The 22,519-nt window shown below is 39.7% G+C and overlaps 1 protein-coding gene across 1 annotated transcript; it reads right to left on the bottom strand.

The window, feature by feature from the left end:
- Nucleotides 1-13,900: 13,900 nt before the first annotated feature.
- cxcl12a (chemokine (C-X-C motif) ligand 12a (stromal cell-derived factor 1)) lies at nt 13,901-21,397 on the bottom strand. The gene is made up of 4 exons (XM_061790646.1): nt 21,260-21,397; nt 18,662-18,779; nt 17,295-17,378; nt 13,901-15,066 (listed from the first exon to the last, which is right to left on the bottom strand). The coding sequence occupies exons 1-4, from the start codon at nt 21,324-21,326 to the stop codon at nt 15,039-15,041; spliced, it is 297 nt and encodes a 98-aa protein (XP_061646630.1). The 5' UTR covers nt 21,327-21,397; the 3' UTR covers nt 13,901-15,038.
- Between the last annotated feature and the right edge of the window lie 1,122 nt (nt 21,398-22,519).

Below are 22,519 nucleotides of genomic sequence, written 5' to 3'. Positions count from 1 at the left end.
CTCTCTTTGAAACGTACGCTCAATCTTTTGGGTTTCAGTGCACCAGCCTCCTTGTTTTCTTAGGCCCTCTGTGAGGTTAGAGGTCGGTGAGGTCCTGCCATGGTAAATGTCCCTCAAGGGTTTCCAAGGACAAGCTCTAAACATCCTCCACTAATGCAAGCAGCTTGTGTCTGCCTCAAGGTCTGAGAGAGAGTGTTTTGTTTGTGTGTGTGTGAGTGAATGATCAACATTGCTCCCTATGGCTGTTTGCTCTTGAGTATCATCTCTTGAGTCCATTTATTTGTGAATGAAAGACACTAATTTTGTCCAGTTACACCCGGTAAGTGCATTTGTCTTGAAGAAAATTGTATCATAATGAGTTAAACATGACACACGTTGTTGTTTGTGCATCTAAATTTGCAAAGTGTGTCTCTCAAAAGATCACTTCTAGTCTGGTAGTGATAGTCTTTAAAATCTGGATTAATTTGGGCCCAAAATGTGAAAATGTGTGTTTGAGCAGGCCGTTGAGCGGAGGTTCATTTTTTTTTGTGTGTATTTTTGAGAAGTGTATTTTTACAGGTTGATGAGGAAGTACTGCTTCCACGAATGAAAATACAAGTGATGATTAAACGGTCTTTACGGCCGCTCGCTTCAGACTCTAGGCTGCCACTCGAAGTAGCCACTCGCCTTGTTGCAACGCCCTAGCTCCGTCGCTGGTCGGCATGATAATGAAAACCATACTTGCCATATCGAGGTTAGGTGAGCATTGGTTCATTTGCATGAGACAGGATGCCCCGCTATCAAAAAAGGCAAAAAAAACAGGTTGAAAACTGTGCACCGTTATACTTCCATAGTTATTAAGACACCAGTGAATTGTTTTAAATTGTAAAAAAAAAAAAAAAAATTAGGTCTGTCTCCTTCAGGGCCCCTTCATGCTGTGTTAGATACGCATATGGCTATCATACATACGAGGTGTATCAATGAGCCATTACGTGCATTTTATTTTTGCCTAGTTTGTACAGTTAGTTATTCAATTTGGATTATTTGTCCACTATGTTGATGTTTAATTTTAGAAACTGTTACACAAATGAAGCAAATGTTTTTTTCTCATGTTGGTCTTTTATTCATTTCCTCGACCAGTTTACTCACGAGCAAGCCATTAACTGAATGCCTTTGCTGCGTATACAGTAGGCTCTTGGGTTTTTTGGTTGAAAACAGTCCTGCTGCAGTGGAAAGCAACTTTTTCTTTCACTTTGTTTTTGTTGTTTCACTTACTGGTTCCAGCAACTCCATTTAAATCAAAAGTTGCGTTTGTAAGTGGCTGGGCAATGAACCCTGCAACCCTAAAATGGCTTAAATGGCTCGGTAAGGACAGCACAGGGAATAAATATCATGTTTTCTTCCCTAGTTACATTAAGCATGGCACATCTTGCATCGAAAGACTTCTCTGGTGCAGCCGAGGGTAGAAAGTACGTTACTGTGCGTTCAAATAATGCTGAAAAGTGTTTGTCTCATTTTAAGGCATTGATAGGTTTGCTGTGGGTAATGCATCTATTTAAAGGTTCAGTCTAATTGGCTGATAACAGCCTCTGTCAATGAGAAAGACAAATAAACATCCATACCCACAATGCCTGTGGTCACATCTGAAAACACATCCTTTCTCCCTCACTGGGGATAAAATAACAAAGTTAAAACCTGCTTAGACACATAGAGCTCATGTTAGCCATGAGTCTATTGGGGATATGCACAATGCAGAGTGTAATGTTACAATGATGCTAAAGAGATGAGAAATTTCAAGTTATCCTAAAAAACAGGAAATGATGTCAAACAGGACTCAAGTGTAATATCAGACATTTTGATAGGTTCACATAAAACACTGTCCTACTTCAGAAAGTAAAACTATTTTCTCAGAATTTGAGAAAAAGCTTATCATCCTTTAGGGGTAGGTTGTGCAAGTTTTTCATGGCCTCTCCCTTCCAAGATGAGCTTTTATCTTGTATGATTTGTTTCTTTACATGAAAATCACTTCTTTTTCTCCAGCGCAGATGTGAGTAATGACTGCCGCATCTTGGCAATGAATCTTTGCTGAACAAAACAGAGAGCGTGAAAAGAGAAATCAAGTGGCCACTGAAGGATGTTTTTCCACAATTTGTTCCATGAGACTTTGGTTGCCATTCAAAACTTCAAAATACATTTGAATTTTGAATTAATTATGGAGTAATTTATTTTTAACTTTATCCCCCAGGTTAGACAAGCAATGTTTTATTGAACATATTAACAATTGTTATACAAGCGTACTAAGCAAAAGAAGCCAGTCAAGTTGAACACCACCGTTAATGCGGAATGAAGGGCTGTTAAAACTGTCACTAATGTACCTCACATAGCGCTCTTTTTTTTGTTTTTTTTTGTTTTGTTTAAACAATAACTGTCATCACAAGTATGTGGCAGGTTTCATCAAAGTTGAGAGGTTCTGGTTCCGACTCTTGGCTAAGAGCTTTATCTGTGGAGTGGGCATGTTCATCCCGTGCTCATGGGCATTTTCTCCATCTGCTCCAGCTTCCTCCAACATTCCAAAAACATGCATGTTAGGTTACATGAAGACTCTAAATTTCCCACAAGGGTGATTGTGAATGTTTGTTTTTGTTTTTCAGTGGTGACCAGTCAGGCGTGTACCCTGCCTCTCAACCAAAAGTCCGCTGGGATAGACTGCAGCTCAACTGTGACCCAGAACAGGAGAATCAGTGGTAACTAAATGAATGAATGTCACACAATATTAAATCAATGACTAATATAATGTAAAATGTTAAAACACAACATACACAAAAGACTGTACCTCTTAATCACAAATTACACACTATCGGAGCTAACCAGTCAGCGGTAATGTAGCAATGTACATCTTCACTTAGTGCTCCTTCTTGTCAAACAGCACAAACTGATGGACCCCAATTCACGAGACAAGCTCAGAAGATCCAAATCAAAGATCTTTGTTCAGTAAAAGTTGGTCAAGTACTATCAAGCCAACGTGAATGGAAACACAAACTTCTACGTTCATTTAACTACAGTCTTTTTTTTTCAGAAAAAGTAAGCTATTGCAAAATCCTAAAGGAAAAGACAAAATCAGAACACATAAACAGGGTTAATCGTCAGATGCTGACTGAAATGAGGTTGAGTGAGGTGTGCTGACAGTTTAACTTGAAGGCATATTTTTCCAGATTAAAAAACAAATCAAACTCCAATTCTTTTGAGCTTTAAGACTTTCTGTAACGGTTGTATCCCAACACACCAGCTCCATGTCCCACCAAAACATTTATATGTTCACGAAGACTTGCATCACTCTTTCAGAGCGCACATTAGTGACTGTTGAAGCTCCAACAAGCTGTGCTAATCTCAAATCCAAATAGAAAAAGAGTTCACTTCGAGAAGCATTACTGATAAAAGCTCAGTAACCAATTGTGACTATCATGCTTTTCCAACTATTTACTCAAACCATAAAGCTGACACTAAATCGCTGTCATGCAATGTGTTTCTAACTCCTTGTAAATCAGTTAATGAGCAGAAATGGCTTTTAAAATTCATCATTTCTGAGGGGTATGAAAAATGCCATTCTTTACTCCCCCACAATAAAAGAATCCATTAGTCTGTCAGAGAAGTGCAACTGGTCCAATCTACAGTATGTGTTCTCTTGACTTTCCCATGCATTCACATTATATTTGTATAACCAACAAGATTTATTTGCAAAAAAACTCACTCATATCCCACATAAAATCAGAATTTAGGTGAACAGCTTTCTGTTTACACTTCTGTGCAACACCAGTTGGACTTCTTTGACATTCATAAGCACTCGACTATATAGGAAGTCCTCGATTTACGAACGAGTTCCGTTCCTACGCTGGCGACGTAACACGAATTTCCGCGTAAATTGGATTTCACCGTTAAAGTCGACATTTGCGGCGAAATACTTCTGTTACGGGTATTGTCCCACGTGATTGTGACAGCGAGCTCAGCGTGTGTGGCCGTGTGCGTCGATGTGTGAGTGAGACGGGACTGCGAAGGAGGAAGGAGTGCCTGCCGGTGCGTATGCACAGTAGCAAGTGTAATGACGGCGACCGGCGAAGAGTAGCGATTAGCGGAGGACCCATTGACGTTGACTGTGCAGAGGAGCTAATAAAGCCATTAGAGCAGCAAATCGGTGCTTCCTGCCTTTATTGTTGCCGCCACCCAGCTCAGCTGTGCAACGAGAGAAGGGAGTTAACCCCAGCGTCTCCCGACCACGGTCAGGTGACCGTAGCAGGAAAGGTTAGCACTTCGTTTAAAGAAACTAAAATACATTAAAATAAGATTCTGTACTTACCATTACTGCTGAAAGTGTGAAAAAAGGAGGACGAAAAAGGCAAAGATACTCCCGCCGCACAAACACAGACAAGCACTATGCACTAGCTAAGCAGAAACACTATGGTCCTGGGACAAAATGGCGGACGTGGCACGGGCGTCGTAAAGTCGAAACGTCGTAGGTCGAGTGTGTTGTAACTCGAGGACTTCCTGTATACTGTAAACAGAGAGTGAAAGTGGTGAGTTTGCAGAAAATAGGAAAGAGAGCTTGTATCCGATCATCAGCGAGATTGGAGAAAGCCACATTACAAGTAGTATATTAATTGAATAGAACTGCATAGGGGGACCGAGGTCATTCATAATTCGGGTAAAAATAAATAAATAAATAAAAAGTTAATATGTGTATGTAAAGTATGAATAAAATAAGTCATTCTTATTTTTAATTTTAATATTTATAATTACTTTAATTGTAAATAAACAATTATTTTAATAACCTAATTATTATTATTATTTTAAAAAATAAATATATGTATTTTAGAGGAACGGTTCACAGTTTAGAGGACCGGGGTCCAAATCCGGCCTCGCCTGTGCGAAGTTTGCATGTTCTCCCCGTGCCTGCGTGGGTTTTCTCCGGGTACTGCGGTTTCCTCCCATATCCCAAAAACATGCATGGTCGGTTAATTGAAGACTCTAAATTGCCCGTAGGTGTGAATCTGAATGTGAGTGCGAATGGTGGTTTGTTTATATGTGCCCTGCGATTGGCTGGCGACCAGTTCAGGGTGTACCCCGCCGCTCGCCGAGAGTCAGCTAGGATTGGCTCCAGCATCCCCCCCCCCTTCCCCTGACCTAAGTGAGGATAAGTGGTATGGAAAATGGATGGATGAATTTAAAGAGATAAATTAATACATTTTAATTAATCAATTTTGGGGACTGAAATTGCTAAATTAACACAAAAAAATATTACCAGACTCTTGAACATGTAAATGCTTGGTGGCCTGGATTAAAGAACGGTGTGGATTTATCTAATTAATCTATCCATCCTTCCAGATGGCTAAATCTGATACATGATCAGTATAGATAACCCCAATTCCAATGAAGTTGGGACGTTGTGTTAAACATAAATAAAAACAGAATACAATGATTTGCAAATCATGTTCAACCTATATTTAATTCAATACACTATAAAGACAAGATATTTAATGTTCAAACTGATAAACCTTATTGTTTTTAGCAAATAATCATTAACTTAGAATTTTATGGCTGCAACACGTTCCAAAAAAGCTGGGACAGGTGGCAAAAAAGACTGAGAAAGTTGAGGAATGCTCATCAAACACCTGTTTGGAACATCCCACAGGTGAACAGGCTAATTGGGAACCGGTGGGTGCCATGATTGGGTATAAAAGGAGCTACCCATTCACAAGCAAAGATGGGGCAAGGTGATCCGACGAGTCCACATTTCAAATTGTTTTTGGAGATTGTGGACTTTCGTGTTCTCCGGGCCAAAGAGGAAAAGAACCATCTGGACTGTTATGGACGCAAAGTTCAAAAGCCAGTATCTGTGATGGTATGGGGCTGTGTTAGTGCCAATGGCATGGGTAACTTACACATCTGTGAAGGCACCATTTATGCTGAAAGGTACATACAGGTTTTGGAGAAATATATGCTGCCATCCAAGCAACATCTTTTTCATCGACATCCCTTCTTATTTCAGCAAGACAATGCCAAACCACATTCTGCACGTGTTACAACAGCGTGGCTTTGTAGTAAAAGAGTGCGGGTGCTAGACTGGCCTGCCTGCAGTCCAGACCTGTCTCCCATTGAAAATGTGTGGCGCATTATGAAGCGTAAAATACGACAACGGAGACCCCGGACTGTTGAACAGCTGAAGCTGTACATCAAGCAAGAATGGAAAAGAATTCCACCTACAAAGCTTCAACAATTCGTGTCCTCCGTTCCCAAACGTTTATTGAATGTTGTTAAAAGAAATATAACACAGTGGTAAACATGCCACTGTCCCAGCTTTTTTGGAACCTGTTGTAGCCATAAAATTCTAAGATAATGATTATTTGCTAAAAACAATAAAGTTGTTCAGTTTGAACATTAAATATCTTGTCTGTGTAGTGTATTCAATTAAATATAGGTTGAACATTATTTGCAAATCATTGTATTCTGTGTTTATTTATGTTTACCACAACATCCCAACTTAATTGGAATTGGGGCTGTACTTGGGGGTGCGGGTGGTGGTGGTGGGGGGGGCATTATGGAGACTCATACTGTTCACTGTTGTCTATGTTAACATACTGTATCACCTTCCTGTAAGTGGCCTGGAAACATAGCACGTAACATGTAACATACATTTTGGCTGCTTTGTGGTGGACAATATACTATATGTATCACATTAGTAAAAGGCTGCATGGTGAAATAGTTTATGACAATGTTGCTCTTCTGTTGCTGATATATCTTAACATGTGGTCAACATCTGCACATTGATAATCTGTCACTGAATTATTATCAGAGGTTATTGTTGTGACACTTTCTCCACCTACCAATCTTCCATAATTTCTTGACGTTGCTACTGACAAGTCTTTCGTAGCCGCAGGCTCTCATCACTTTAAATAATGCACTCCACTCCAGGGGCCTATCATGCAGAGTACTTTTCATTCTCGGTGATTTTAAATACATGTGACAGTTTTGATGAGAAACAACAACAGACTTAAGCCTCTGGTTACAGGTTTACATCTGCCTGCAGTTCCACACACACAGAGTAAAGATGTACATTAATGGTTTGCATGTTGGCTTCTCTTCCAGTACCTTCCGAGTTTCTGGTAGGGAAACTTGGTGACTATTATTGTTTTTGTGAAGTTATTGAATTGAGTTTGAGTTTAGAGGCTCTTGTGCTTACGTCCAAATACATTCGACACATCTGTACATTTTAATTAGATGCAATACAAGCGCTGTCGCGCCACGGCGGATGACTAGAGGTTCTGAGGACCGGGGTTCTGAGGACCGGGGTTCAATCCCCAGCCCAACCTGTGTGGAGTTTGCATGTTCTCCCCGTACCTGTGTGGGTTTTCTCCGGGTACTCCGGTTTCCTCCCACATCCCCAAAACCTATACTGAGAGCTGTTGTAATAGCCAAATGAGGTAACAAAATGACTAGAAACTCTTCTGAGATTCATGTATTGCATTTCTACACCACAGCAAACTACAACCCAATAATAAAATATATCAGAGAAATAATAACTCAAAACGAACCATCCTGATCGTGGATTAAAACAAATTAAGTAGTTGTAATGGATCGTATTATTTTATACGTTCATAAACAGTCAAATCTAACTTCATGAGCTCAATTTGTTCAGAGAGAAAAGTAAATTCCTCCTTTTGCCACTTCTGCTGCCTTTATGCCTCTTTGTTCATAGAATAGTTCAGACAAACCAATGTGCGTGGCGAAATCACAACGCCAACGACATTCTCTTGTTTAGAGATTATTTCCTTCTTTTTTAAAAAGTGTATCACGATTAAGTTTTCTAACAGCACTATCAGTTGCACTTTTCACTTTCTTGGGAGACATGCTTTGGGTTAATTTAGAGCAAAAAAACAATAGGAAAGTTGTATTTGAAATATGTGATGCACGGAGTGAGCAATGTTTACACCGTGCGAGAGAAAGCGCAACAAAGCATTCCAAGTGGATGTTCTACCTGCCCGTAAACTGAAGCAAGATTTGTTCAAAAATCTTGTTCTGAAACTGAAGGCGTTCGTGAACCGAAGTTTCACTGTAGTACACTGTATAATATCATCTACTGGGACATAATGCAAAAGCTCCCAACTCGGATAGGCATGTACCATGTTTTGGGCCATTTCTGTTTGGATATTTGCATTCAATGCAGTCATGGAAATGGGGACAGATGTAATACATTATGAATATTGGAAAAATTGCACCTTTTATAAGGGAGTATAATTCTTTCAGCCAATTACGTTTCCTTGAAACCAAGCCTCCTGACTAGGGGCTCTGCACAGAGAGGCCAAAGAAAGGAAAATGCTTTTCTGCATCCTCTGAACCACACAAGGTTCATCTCCAACCTAATGTGTTAGCTGACACATGCAGTAATGTTGCAATGCTTGAATTAATGAGACTCTCAACTGTAGCTGCACATAACTTTTTTGAGCCGTGCAGCCTGGCTGTGTAACGCCCATTAGTTTCATGATACAGTAATCCGTATAGTGTTGTTTTTGGAGTTATTCCCTGTGAGTGTGTCTTGGGCCACAATGTTGTCAACCCCTAGTTTGCTATTCAAACAATATTGTGGATGTATCTGGCATATGTATGTGTTTTAAAAAAAAATCTATTTATTGATAGGGAAGTTATGATTGACATGATCAGGTGAAATAATCTGATCAGTTCGCCAGTTTGACATTGTTGCATCTACTAAATAGCTGAAAATGCATTTTCTTTTTATAGTTGTTTGTTGCTATTACCTGAATTTGAAAAAAAGTGGATCAGGCAGTTATTCAGAGTACTCTGGTAAACAGCCTACCTTAGGTGGTGACTGTTAGTTGGACAAAATAGCGATACATCATATTCTTATCTCACATGACATCAGACATTAATACCAACGCGTATTAATGCACCACGACCATTTTGTTTTCAAAGGGATCCAAACTCCCTTCCAGCTCCTCCTTTAGACATAATCAATGTCATGCCTCTTATGATCAACCCTTTTTTCGCTAACAACAATTTCATGCCACAGTTATGCCCAATTGCTTTGCATAAACTGCGTGTAGATGGAAACATGTAATAATGACAAGAAGGCTGGTGTTAAAAACAGGTCTGACCGGGTTCTGATGCTAGACAAGATGTCGGCTCACCGTGATGATTTGTCCAAGTAAACAGTGACTCACATTGGCATCACTGACGAACCTGGTTCATATGCTCGTTAGCCTTTGAAAAATATGATTCATGTGGTAGATTAGCCACACTAAACTAGTCACCATCATTTATTCTAATCTAGATCTAATTTTCATTTAACAATCTGGTATTAAATCAAGACAATTCCTCATAAACACTACAATGACTTCCAGCTTGATGCATGGCAAACCACTCAAACCTTCCCAGAGAAAAAAACAGATCTAGTTTCATAAAATCTCAGCTCAGTGCAGAGCTGGAAGTGGAGAACTATCAGTCAGTACTCAGGACATTTAAATACAGCTTAAGACCTCACTGCTGTGTATTTTCTGTAATGTAGGATCAGTTGGGTTGTTGCTTAGTGGTTTGTTGGTAAAGGTTGGTTGGTTAATGAGTCACTTGGTGGTTGGTTGGATGGATGGATGGATGGATGCTTTGTAGGTTTGTTGGTACATGATTTGGCTGGTTGGACCCTCTAGTGTGGGATTAATTGGTTGCTTTCTTGGTGGTTACTTGGATCCATGAAGATACATTTGGGATGAACTACAACAGAGATAGCTAAGGTCTTGTTTAGGTCCAACATAAGTGACGAGGTGTCATCTGTGATGAATGGACAAACTTTCCAGCAGACACTCTCCAAAATCAAGATTGTGAAGAGAGCTCAGAGAACAAGACTAAAAGCAATTTTCTTCCAGTTTCATTTTTTACTGTAGGTGTTGGTACCATGGTCCATCACTATTGTGCATCCGTGTCTCAAATGGAGAATTCTTTGCTAAAGTATTTTGGGCAAAAACAAATCATAATAATAATTTTTTAAAATCTAATCAAATTAATCACTTTGTTCCTCGAAAATGTTGAATTTATTGGAGTTGGATGACGTAACCCATCAGACAGTCTAACAACATGCTCAGGCAATGAGTCACACCACAGCCAAACAGAGGGGTCCCTCTCATGCACATTGTGTCCCTCGAGGATGAAGCCAGTACAGTTTATCAGTGCCATCCTTACATAATGGCCTCGCTGTTTCTTTCTACTTGAGGACAGACACATTGGTCATGGGTGTTACATGACACTCTGCATTGCACATGAGAAGACATTCAGTTTACAATCGATGGCGATACCCCACATATGTCAGCCAATTGGGATGTGGTTGATAATCTGGGAAGGAATGGCAATTGGGGGGAACACAGTGTGTGATTTCTGCAGTCCTGTGGGCCCCGCAGATGAAGGCACCCCGCAGCTGCAAGGGTGTGTGACTCCTTTGTGTGTCATCCGTACCTAAAGTGCATAGTTTGCTGCTTCTTCTCGATTTGCAAACCCAATCACATGGAAAGAATTTGCACCATGGTGGCGGTATTGTGCGTAAGGACAGCCCCATGTTCATGCTGCATATGTGTTTTTTCCCCTCATTCAAATTCTGTGTGAAGATGGATGATGTTGGGACTCATAACCTTGACAATATTAGCACATGAAAGGTAGCGAGACTGCAGGAGGGCGATTTCAAACGCCCATCCAGGCCCCTCTATTAGCCTCCCATTCGTTTCCAAACAGACACACACATGCTGCTGTTATTACTCACCACGTGTTGGTCACTTTCAACATCCGTCGCAGCAACAAACACGTTTGGCTGACTAATATTGTCATAATTATGATTAATGAGCCTGCGGGTTAGAGTCAGTGTTAAAGTAATTAAAAAGCAGGCACACCCGCCGCAATCAACAGGTCATTTGAAAGTCATTACTTGAAATGAGTTTTTTTTTTTTTTTTAAGAGCAAAGAGTATGCAGCACTGGGTAAAAGGCGCTACGGGTCATCTGATATGAGAATAGCGCGGTTTTGACTAATGTTCCTCTTGGGGAGGTTGTGTTAGTACATAGCATGGCCCAAGGCTGCAGCATGGTCTTCGATAAGGGGAGTTGGGATGGGGAATGGGAGTAAATAACCACAGTTGCAGAAAGGGGACATAGAGGGTGGCCAGTTCTGGTTGAGACAGAACAGACACTGGTGGTACATATTCAAAGACACACACACATGCACTTTACAAGTCTTAGTATGTAAAATCGGTAAAAAAAAGTGAAAAGAAAATGTGTCTTGATCGTGCTGGACTAGGGAAGGACGGCATTATCCTGTGAGCAGGAATGCGATTGCATCTATCCATCCTTTTTCTATAGCACTTGTCCTCATTAGGGTCACAGGCGACCTGGAGGCTATCCCAGCTGACTTTTTGACTGGTCACCAGTCAATTGCTAGAGATTCAATCAATTCTGTACAAATAAATATACTAACAACTTTGTTAGCAATTCATATACAAAGTATTAGAAATGGCTTGTGGGTAGATTCATAGAATGGCCTTCAAGCAGTTGAGTTGCTATTCAATCGATGTTAATACTTGATGTGGCATTATTTTAACATTTATTGTATTTGTTCTTTTTTACAGTTCACATTCTTTGGGTGCCAGAGAATTTAGGAAGTGGAAAAGGCCTATATCAATTCCACGTGGCAGCCAAGCGTCTGCCATGCAGTAGCTGACCTTGTTCTTTAAACTATAATTGTCGAGCGGGGAGCGGGGGGTGGGGGGTAGGGTTCAATCTTTTCTTCTCGGTGTAGGGAGGGAGAGCTGTCGATCTGTTCTGCCGATAATTCAGTAAGAACTCATACAAAAGGTCAAGGACTATAATGCAAGCCTAATAACTGGACATTTCTCTAGCAACACGAGCGTCACAGAGTGCCCCTGTTAAAAAAAAAAAGTTAGTTTTCAGCCACAAATGTGCTATATTTGATCAGGTTTGTAAACCAGTCGAGGTATTGGCAGTCGTCGTTCTTGCATCTCGCTGGGCACAATATGACTTGAAAAATCAGTTTATCTTTAAGGCTGTTCAAGATAGGCTTATTTGTCAAAATCAGGATGAATTTTAATCTATCATATGGGGCTCTATAAAGAGATATGTTGACCTCAAATGCTCTAAGTAGATGCGGAAGGAGAAGAAGAGTCATGGCAGTGCACGGTATGCTGCGTGTTGCTACTTTATTAGAACATTCGGATATATCTTGTTTGTTTTTTGGTTGTTTATTTAGTAAATGCCTAGTCACTTAGGCAATACCTTTTGTAATGGAAGTGCTATCAGATGTTCACTGACATCTCTTTTTTCATTATTTGAGAAATGTGCCAATAAATTATGTCGTTGAAGCTTTTAATCTGTTTTACCCATACCCTAACACAACCTTTATAATGTAACCTGTGAGTGTTGGCGGTGATTCCGGTGAGTTAAGATCTCTTGCAAATGTTTTGCATTAGAGGGGATTTGTTTGTCTGTCTGGGGCAAGAACGATAAGCATAGGCAAGAATTTTGGTGCAAAGAGAAATAAACATTGAGGGACATTTGAAATATGAGGCTAAAATTGATATATTTAGCAATGGTATCTCAGCTGAATCATTCAGTTGAAAATATCATACCGTGGAACATTTAAACCTGAGCACCAAGGTTCTACAATTTAGAATTTGACCAAATATTTTGGGAAAAACATACCTGATAGGCGCTAGTGTGAACCGCTGTCATTTATGACATCACACCAGACATCAGCATACATGATCCCTTTTATTCTTTATTGAGATCCCCATTAGCTGCCTCACTTAGCAACAACTTCACTTTGGATTGTAATGGACCCCGGCCATTACATCAACCAACATTATGCTAGACTTTTAGGTAAAAATATTACAATTTAAAAAAAGCAAGTTTACTAAGTTATAAAAAAAATTATGAGGACAGACTCTAAATTGTCCAGGTGTGAAGGTGAGTGTGAATGGGTGTTCGTCTTTATGTACTCTGTGACTGGCTTGCGACCAGTCTAGGGTGTAGCCCACCTCTCGCCCAAAGTCAGCTGGGATAGGCCCCACAGTTTGACCCTGGAACGGATCTTTTATTACTTTCAATGGGGAAATGAGAGGTCGATCAATATGGATTGTGTTCGACCACGGTATGCGATAAGGCATAAATCCAGTAGTGCATACGTGTACAGATTATGGAGGTTATGAAGTAAGAGGCAGAATTACAAAATAAGAATTTAATCGAAATATGAAACCTTAAGGAATGGTGCACTCTGGAATAAAGTTAGTGATGACAACCTGTCTCGCGTGTGAAAAGTTCATCTTCGCATTAATGTAGGATACCCTATACTGCTTGCTACCCCGCTGCATTATCTGCATTCAGCACAATTTGACATCATTTGCTCATGTAGTGATTGAATTCAGTGTATATCTCACCAAAAGACGTCTGCCGTGTCTTCTTATGCATATCAAAGTTCATCGGGAAATTTCCAAATGGCTCACAGACAGCCACTTCTGAGTCTTTTAACCGCCCCCCCATGTTTCACTCAGTAGGCCACTCATGCTACTCCCGCGCTCCGCCACACATAATGGCACCAAAGGAAAGTGAAAAGTTCATCCCTTTTAGCTCCAATGTGTTCCTAACGGCTGCTTGTTCAGTTAATTCTTTGTGAACAAGCAGGCAATCTAAACACATTTTCTACATGAAAGGCTTTACATTGCCCTCAGTGTTCTTTGAGTACAGTACACTCTTGCAGTGAATTTACAGCTGTCAAGTATAATTGTATGATAGCCCACAGGTCATCTGTACAGTGTGTATGGATGTGTCGTGTTTAAAGCTTACGATGAAAAATTGCAAACTGAGCCATGCTGTTTATTTGATTTAATTTTACTGAATAACTGAATACATTTTTCACAATAAAATGTTGACCGGACGGCTCAGTTGTTAAAGTACAGTCCATTCATTTAAATGCATTAAAGAGTACAAAAATAAAACATTTATATCACATTAATCTTACATACGACGTGGAGATATAATCGACGAGCTGGCATCTCCCAGATTTGAAAAAGTTACATGTGAGCAAAACATTCATTGATGAAAATGAACACAGATAACAGGATATGAACATGGAAAAAGAGAGTTTTAGTGTTGAAGAAAGAAAAAAAAAAAAAAAGTAGCTCAGATATAAAGTGCATTTTTATCTGCATGACAGTTGAATGTATGACTTTATCTCCCAACTGTTTTTATAACTACTGGTGTGATTTATGTCACACCTAATTGCTGTACAAATTGTTGCGATCGCTGCCATGTTTACATGATCATCCAGCCAAATCAAGTTTATCATTTTTGGGTGACAAATGAGATCACTGAGGGTCTTCATTTTTTCATGTTTGGAGTAGACACAACTTTGTGATAGCAGACTTTTTTTACTCCATTAAACCTGTAAAACCTCTTATTCTCGATGAGTGAGAAAACTAAAGCATACATGTTGGGGGTCACATTATCAAAACCGCAGTATTCCTCAGGAAATGCTTGAGTCCTTAATTCCATTACAAAAACATCATAATTGGGACTTTTACTAGAACCCTGTATGTTATACTCAGTCTGTGGGGTACCAACAGAAATTCCTAGGCGCCAATTAACTTGAAATATGGACTACATTGTGGTGAACCGCCTTTCGTTATGTTTTGGGGCCCAAAAACCCTTTTCTGATAAAGTACAAAACAAGCACATACATTATTGTTAGGAGACCAAACACAGATATAATTGCACTTTGCACAAATAGAATCTATGATCTAAGCGACAATGGTGGTGGTGATGATAATGCGTTGATTCTATGCAAGAGACTGCAGCAAGGGAGCCATGATACAGTAAGTGCTCTACAACATAGCATTTTGATGACTATGCAACATATACAGTATATACTGTATTTATATAAACAGTATATATATGTGATGATGGTCCATATCCTCAATGATGGCTTAGAAGGATCTTAGTAGACACTTTAGTTAACCTGCTTGGACTTTTTCATCCTGGAAGACAAAAGAGAGATGAGATTAAAATCATTGTCATAAAGCAATGAATGTATTTATACATTACATTAGGAGCATCATTATTTTATAACATTCATGTAATGTGTTTTAATAGATGAAGCAGTTTTTGACAAATTATCAATAAATGTAATCATATAGGTAAATTAAGACACACACATTTATACTAAAATAGAGCTTAGACAAAGTTTGTCTACACTAGATATACAGTATATTAACCGTGACTTGGTTTTATAGAGATTTTTCAAAAAATGTATATTCGGGGCACTACATGATTTTTTTTTTTTTTTTTTTTTTTTTTTTTTTTTAAACTTTAAAAGACACTCGATATGGCATAAAGATATAATACATGGGCTATTGCTCGAGAGAAAAGTGGCCTTTCTCCAAAAAAAAAAAAACAGTCGCAATTTCCATATTATTTGTCCGCAGTGGCAACCATTAGTGAATATTAAGTTTGCTACATCTTGTATTTTGTCATATTACTTTCAGTCATAACGCTTACTTTTCAAGGCAAAGTCCTCGCTTGTCATCAATGTACATTTCATTATCTTGCACTTGTACTTCTGAATTTGTTTTACAGTGATACAAAAACAGCATATAAACAGTAACGAGGTTAATGACATCATACATTTTCAAACGTTATTCTTATTGAAAGTGATGTATAAAGGAAATCATTGTCTGGTTTAAGCGCAGCATTGCAATCCATTGTGCACGTATTACTACTGCAACGGAGCGGGTATACCTCCCCCGGCACCGTAGTTGGAAACATTAAATCCACTGCAAACGAGCACCGTTTACATGAGCTGTGTTGTTATGCGGACGAGCGGTCACACCTCGTCGGCGACACACACAAGCCTGAACCGTTCAAGCGGCTTTTGAGACAGACAATATGACTGCGCTTGTCTTGTCCATCTGTCAGTGGGGGCTCAGTGTGCATGAGGACCCCGAAAGTCATCAACTGTCAACACAGCAAGGTAGCCTTTGACTCTCCCCGCCACTAATAGGAGTGATGTACAATATCATTACATGGATGGATGGGGGTCAGGATTGTATATTCATCTTTGTAATAGACTCATATTAGTAATTTTTTGCGTTGATATCATAGCAACCTTTACGATGTACGCAAGGTCAACACCATTCCCCCCCCCCCCCTAATTGTGGCCCGGTTTGAATAAGCACCATGGTTACTGCAGTGGAAATGTGTGCACACAGGAAATACATAGAACATTCTGTGCATTAAACTCCTCCCACATGACACGACTCAGCCAATCAAATCATCACGAAAAGTGTTGTTAAAAAGCCTGCCAAATTTGTATTAATGAAAAAATCACCAAGTATATGAAATCAGGCTTAAAAATGGTCACACACCCCGCAGAACTTTCACTTTCACCAAATGAAAAAGTGATCAAATCAAAAAACTAATTTTAAATGCTGTGTATCTCCTTTTCACCCTGTAAATAAAATGTATTATTATGATGATGATAACAATGATATTATTATTTTTTTAAATTCAGTTTGTGTGTGACACTAGTCATATACTAGCATATTTTGACCCCATGTTCATCACTAAACAGAACCATTAAGAGGTGTTAAGGCTTCTTTATACTCGCGCGGATGGCGACCGCGCTGACGTCACTGCGGCTGTCCCGCGCACAGTTTGCCTTTATATTCGAGTGCAACCCACGCGTGCAGTTTTGAAAATGTACTGCAGTTCACCTCCAAGTCGGGGGTGTCTCTACGGCTGGTATTGGCTAGGACACCACAGGGTGGCGTTTCCTCTGCAATTTTTTTGGCCGTTTCCGGTAGAACAAATGGACCTAGATGACCAGATGATACGTTTAATTATGCTGCAAACTCGATCGAGATGGTATGTAGAACCAAGGGGCACGCTGAGTACGTCATCACAGCATGTGACTAAAATGGACCAATCAAGAGAGATGATCTCTGCGGCGTTCGACGCGCAGCACAATTTTTGCTGTGCGCGCGTCAAGCGACGCAGAGTGGCCGCGTGGGCCAATTCGTCGGTCACGTGATGCAATGTGGCCTTTACTCTCACAACGGTCCATTCAGCAGATTAGTATGCGCATTTCTTCTTCTGCATCCCAATCCTGCTTACTTAGAATCTCAATAGTGAAGGGAAGCGAATTGGGAGAAAGAGCCAGACGTAGAAGTTTGACATGAGCTGACAGCACGTATTTAGACGAACTTACTTTTTGATGGCGTTCTTCAGGTACTGCTGCAGCCATCGGATTTCGGGGTTCACACACACCTCCTTGTTTGTCTTCAGCTTGGCACTATTTACGAGAAAAGAAAACAGACCTCAGTGTGAGATGAAAGAGTGACACACTGATATCAAACAAAGGGAATTTAGCACCACTGTGTTAGTTTAGGACAGCCTTCATCAAACACATGCATTATTTTGTCTGTCGCTGTAAATATTCTTTTTCGAAATGCAGAACAGCAAATGAGCAAATGCAACGGGTAGGGCACTATACTAAAGTCAGTCTTTTTTTATCATGCTAAACCTTTTGCTCTATCACTAATAAAGCATTACAGCGATGATATACCGGTATATACATGTATATATTTATTTGATTTTTTTTTAGCCGAGAATACCGTTTGTCTAACAATCCTGTCGACAACGGTAAAATTTTCCCGTCTGCACCCATCCACCCCTTCATTGATGAGTAGATTTCAGCGAGGAGCATCACCACCGTTGTGTGCCCCGGGCCGCAATACACTTTTGAACGTCACTGCAACATAAAAACTAATGGCCAACATAGTATATATAGAAAATACTGCACACATTATAGTGTCTGTTTGTTAGATATGTGCCCTTAAGAGGTGGGCCTGATTGGGTGCTGTGTGATGTCGCCGAGTCTGCATGTGAGTGTCTGAGTGTGAGATGTGGCCGACAGAAGCTCTTGAATGCGTGCTTTCATTGTGTTTATGTTTTACCGTTCTCTCTGTTGTAATCCCTTTATTCTGTCGGAGTGCTGATTTTTTTTTTTTTTTTTTTGTGGTCTGGTTGCGCGATGCATTGGCATGAAAGATGAACCGCAACATGGCTGGGGAGGACTTAATCTCAGTCATCCTTCTGCTTGTCTAAAGTTCATGGTTTTTCTTCTTTTGTGTCTGTTTGGTATATTTTTCTTGTTAACTGGTTCCTCCTGTCCATCACATATAATTGTACTGTTAACCCATGTTTATCTGCGCATGATTAATATTGTAATAACACCCTATTAAACGTGCTGTATATTTACAAAGGTACCCTTTATTGGGAACACATTAGCAAACCAGAAGTGGTGCGCCCACGTTCCAACTGACTGACACTTCCTTCCCCACGCTTCGGTGGGCTCGGTCTGCCAATGTGTGGGAGCGCCAGTCACAGAGGGGCGTGTCCGCACACATGCATGCCCAACTCTTTTCTCCTGTCTGTCACCTCCCTGAGATTGATGGTGAGAAATGTCCGACAAGGAGGAACCCTATTAAAACTTTTTAAGAGCGGGGTATAAAAACTCTAATACGGATGCCCGTAGGAAATTTAAAAAAAAACAAAAAAAGTAAATGCACTCACATGACTTGGAAGGGGCAGTTGGGCGTATGGATGAAGCGGAGCTCTCGTATGTATCCTCGAGGGAGGCTGTTGACTGTTGAACGACAGTAGCATCTCTCCACCAGACTGATGGGCTTGGCTGTGGGGCAAAGAAAGGAATAAGTATGAATATCTGATGAAATATATTCACAAAGACGTCACAGTGAAACAAATGTATTTAAACAGTGGACCACACTGTGACCACAATACTGTAGCATGGCTTTCCCATGAATTGGTTACAATGTTGACGAAAAATATAAGACCGACTTCAACTTGCCGGTGGTAGATAACCACAATGTATCCCATCGGACAGTTGTTGGATTTTCTCACGCATTCCAACACAGAGTAATTGAATTACAGTTAAAGAAAATAAATTGTCCCTCTGGACCAATATACTATCTGTAGAACTGCTATAGTGTGTTGTTCTACCTATAGCAGACAAGTTGGTTAATAACATTTTCATCAACCTCTAAATCAAGGGTGGAAAAACTCTTGCGTTTTAGGCAGATGGGCCAGCCCATACGTAGATGAGGCATGAGAAAAATAGTGTGTATGTAAAATAGTTACTTTTGCATCCATCTCTCCATTAGCTGTAGCGCTTATCCTACTCAGGGTCGCGAGGAGCTTTAGCCTATTCTAGCTGATTTCAGGCAAAAGGCGGACTACACCCTGGACTGGTCGCCAGTCACTCACAGGGCACATGTAGAGACAGACAACTGTTCACTCTCTCGTGCACACAGTCAATGGGTGGAAACTGAAGCCACCTTGCCTGCACCAAAACAAGACAAATGTACCACTTAGTAAATTATAGTTTATTTTAACAACAAAATAATTCACTCTTTTTAAAACGGTGTGACTGATATATATATTTAACATAATGAAATTGTTTAACCAATTGGTTGATAAAACAATACAAAATGTTGAATTTATGTTATTTTTTAACAATGCATCAATAAACCTCTTCAATTATTTAATGAGGAAAAAAAGGATCAAATATAATAACGACACCTTAATTTTCCAATTTCAGAAAAAAATATGGCCAAAATATAATGCAATATATACAGTATTACAGGACTTTGGATCATGCAAATGCTCAATTTAAGAACGGAGCAGCCCAAGTGCTTTAAATCCATTGACAGTAAGTCAAATGTGCAACATCAATATCATCATTTTGGACCATGCTGATGTCGCAAAAACTTTTTCCAACAGGCAAAATGATGCTATTATGACAAAAATATAGTAAAGTCACATTATTAGAACAAATTCTGAAATTTACAAATAAAAGTCAGAATTATTCTCGATGAGTGAGAAAACTAAAGCAGAAACCATTTACACTTTTACCAACCTTTTGATCCATTGACATGATATTTTAAACATTTTTATCAACATTCATTGAAAAGATGACCTGCACCAAATAAAACTGACCGTTGTTCTGCAGCAGACAAACAACTGTGAATACAATTGATCCCAGAAGGAAAACAACAATTTCATATAGCTCCACAAATGTTAGACGTCACTAAATCAATGTTCTACATTGCATATCCTCTCAGGGGCTGGAAACTACCCCAGATGACTTTTGAAACAACATGCATCCAATATGATGCATAGCATTACAATTCAACACATACTGTATATTTACGATGAGCTATACAAATGCAGTCTTTGCATGCAATTAAATGGCATAAAGTTGCGTTCACATCGAGGCACACAATGGGAATACCAAAACTTTATGAAGAGAAAGGCTGTATTTTTTTTGTTCTCCTGGTACTGCGGTTGATCCATGATGGACGTGCATGCTTATACAGTTCCAATCTCTTGTGCAAACTGTGGTCACGGTTGATTCATGACGAAAAGTAAACGGGGCTCTGTTCAGGAAACCCAAACCAAAGTGTTTAATAAATGAACTTACATTCAAGAAACTCTGTCAATAATGAGGCCCAAAAAAGACGAAAAAAACCCAAACAAAAAACATGTGGCGAGAGTACTTGTGGGCAGATTAAGCCCCATTCTAATTATTTTTTTACACCTGATCCCACATTTGCATGAGAAAGAACGTGCAGCTTTCTGATGTCGCCATGCAAACTAGCTGAGGTCGTTTCTATGATGCTCATTTGGGACTAATTCAAGCATAAACAAAGTGGAAAAACAAATAAACACGTTGATCTGCATAGCGCCAGGGAACTTTCCACAGCCAAGAACCACACACATACGTGCGCAACCTCCTGGTGATTTACGCACGACCCATAAAAAAAAACCTGCACTTTATTTATTTATTTATTTTTTTTACTAAAGGAAGCCAAACGTGTTTTAAATCAAGTAATGCAAGGCTGTGTAACATTACTACAATAATTTTTTAACTGCTTTTGAATTCAAATTTTCCACAAATGCAATCACATTTTACGCACAATTAGAACGATTTCAGAGAAGTAATAATATTACTGAATGTTGATTTAAACTGTATTCTAACACAGCGTCGTACCGTACTACCTTCAAAAGTGCTTGGAACAATCACACCACACATGCACACACACACATTTGAACAATAAATGAATCACAAACAGAGCGAAATTTTGTTCTAACCTTGCGAAGGTGGCGCATATGTCAGCAGTGTGAGCGCAGCCACGACTGCGAGCAACTTGACGTCCATCGTGTCTTATCCTGCTCAGAGTAAGTCAAGAAGACTTGTGGAGGACCAAGTTGCAGCTGCGCCCCGTTAAATTGCGCATCAGTCTGCGGTCCACCTTCCCAAGCGAGAGAGAAAAGAGCAATTCCGGTGCAGATGTCAAAATAAAACACAATTTGAGCCACTAAAGGAGTTAATTGAAAGTGGAAGTCATTTAAGAGAGGAAGTGTGAAATACAAATTGTCAAAAGAAATACATAACAGCAACGGACATATTTAAATAGATTTATGTCCAAGGCTGGCAATTATTTGCCTTTAAAAAAAAAATATTTTTTTAAGGGAGATGTTTTATTTTGGTAGCCGATATCCTTGTTTCCAGTATAAGTAAACTCACGCGCCGTGGATACGCACGCAAACACTAAACTGACGTTTTTTTTTCCTGACGAGTCTCCAAAGCTGCCTTAGTGCAAAAGATTCTCACACCTTTTACACCAGGTACTGCCTAAAAAAAATACTTGGCTCTTCAGGTACCACCATAATGATCAACATTAAAATACAGTAACATAGTGAGCCCAAATGTAGTATTTCCGGTTCTTTTGTTGATAACCTCGTGGAAGGAGTCAATGAGGCCAAGAAATAAGTTCAATTTTGCATCAAACAATTAGCTGTGGGGCTGCCAAGATTATTCGACGACTCACGATTCCTTCGATGATCAAAATCGTTGACCATCAATTTAATTGTCGATGTTGTGATTTATTATTGTTATTTTAAGCTTTGTGTTTCTCTCAAAAGTGCCCAAATCCTCCCGCTGTTCACGTTTCGTCTTCCCTGGCCATAACGCATATGAGGAATAGTGGTCAACCGGGGTAGTCGTGTGATGTACCCGGAAGAACTACGGCTAACCAATGTGAGCAACATTTGCCTCACAGTTCTGGGGATCCGGGTTCAAATCCAGCCTTCCCTGTGTGGAGTTTGCATGGTCTCCCCGCGCCTATGTGGGTTTTCTCCCACATTAGAAAAACATGTGGTGTAGGTTAAGTGAGGATAATTAATAATTACATAAAACCATAATTTATCAGGGAAAAAAAGTCAATGTACAAAGTCATAATTGGATGAGAATAGTTACAAATATAAGACAAGTTGTAATATGTAAAGAAAGTCATGCGAAAAGAAAAAAGTCATAATTTTATTACAATGAAGTCCTAATATGACATAAAA

The sequence above is a fragment of the Phyllopteryx taeniolatus genome, chromosome 11, assembly GCF_024500385.1.
Source record: "Phyllopteryx taeniolatus isolate TA_2022b chromosome 11, UOR_Ptae_1.2, whole genome shotgun sequence".
Lineage (NCBI taxonomy): Eukaryota > Metazoa > Chordata > Actinopteri > Syngnathiformes > Syngnathidae > Phyllopteryx > Phyllopteryx taeniolatus.
This window is presented reverse-complemented; position numbering and strand designations above follow the sequence as displayed.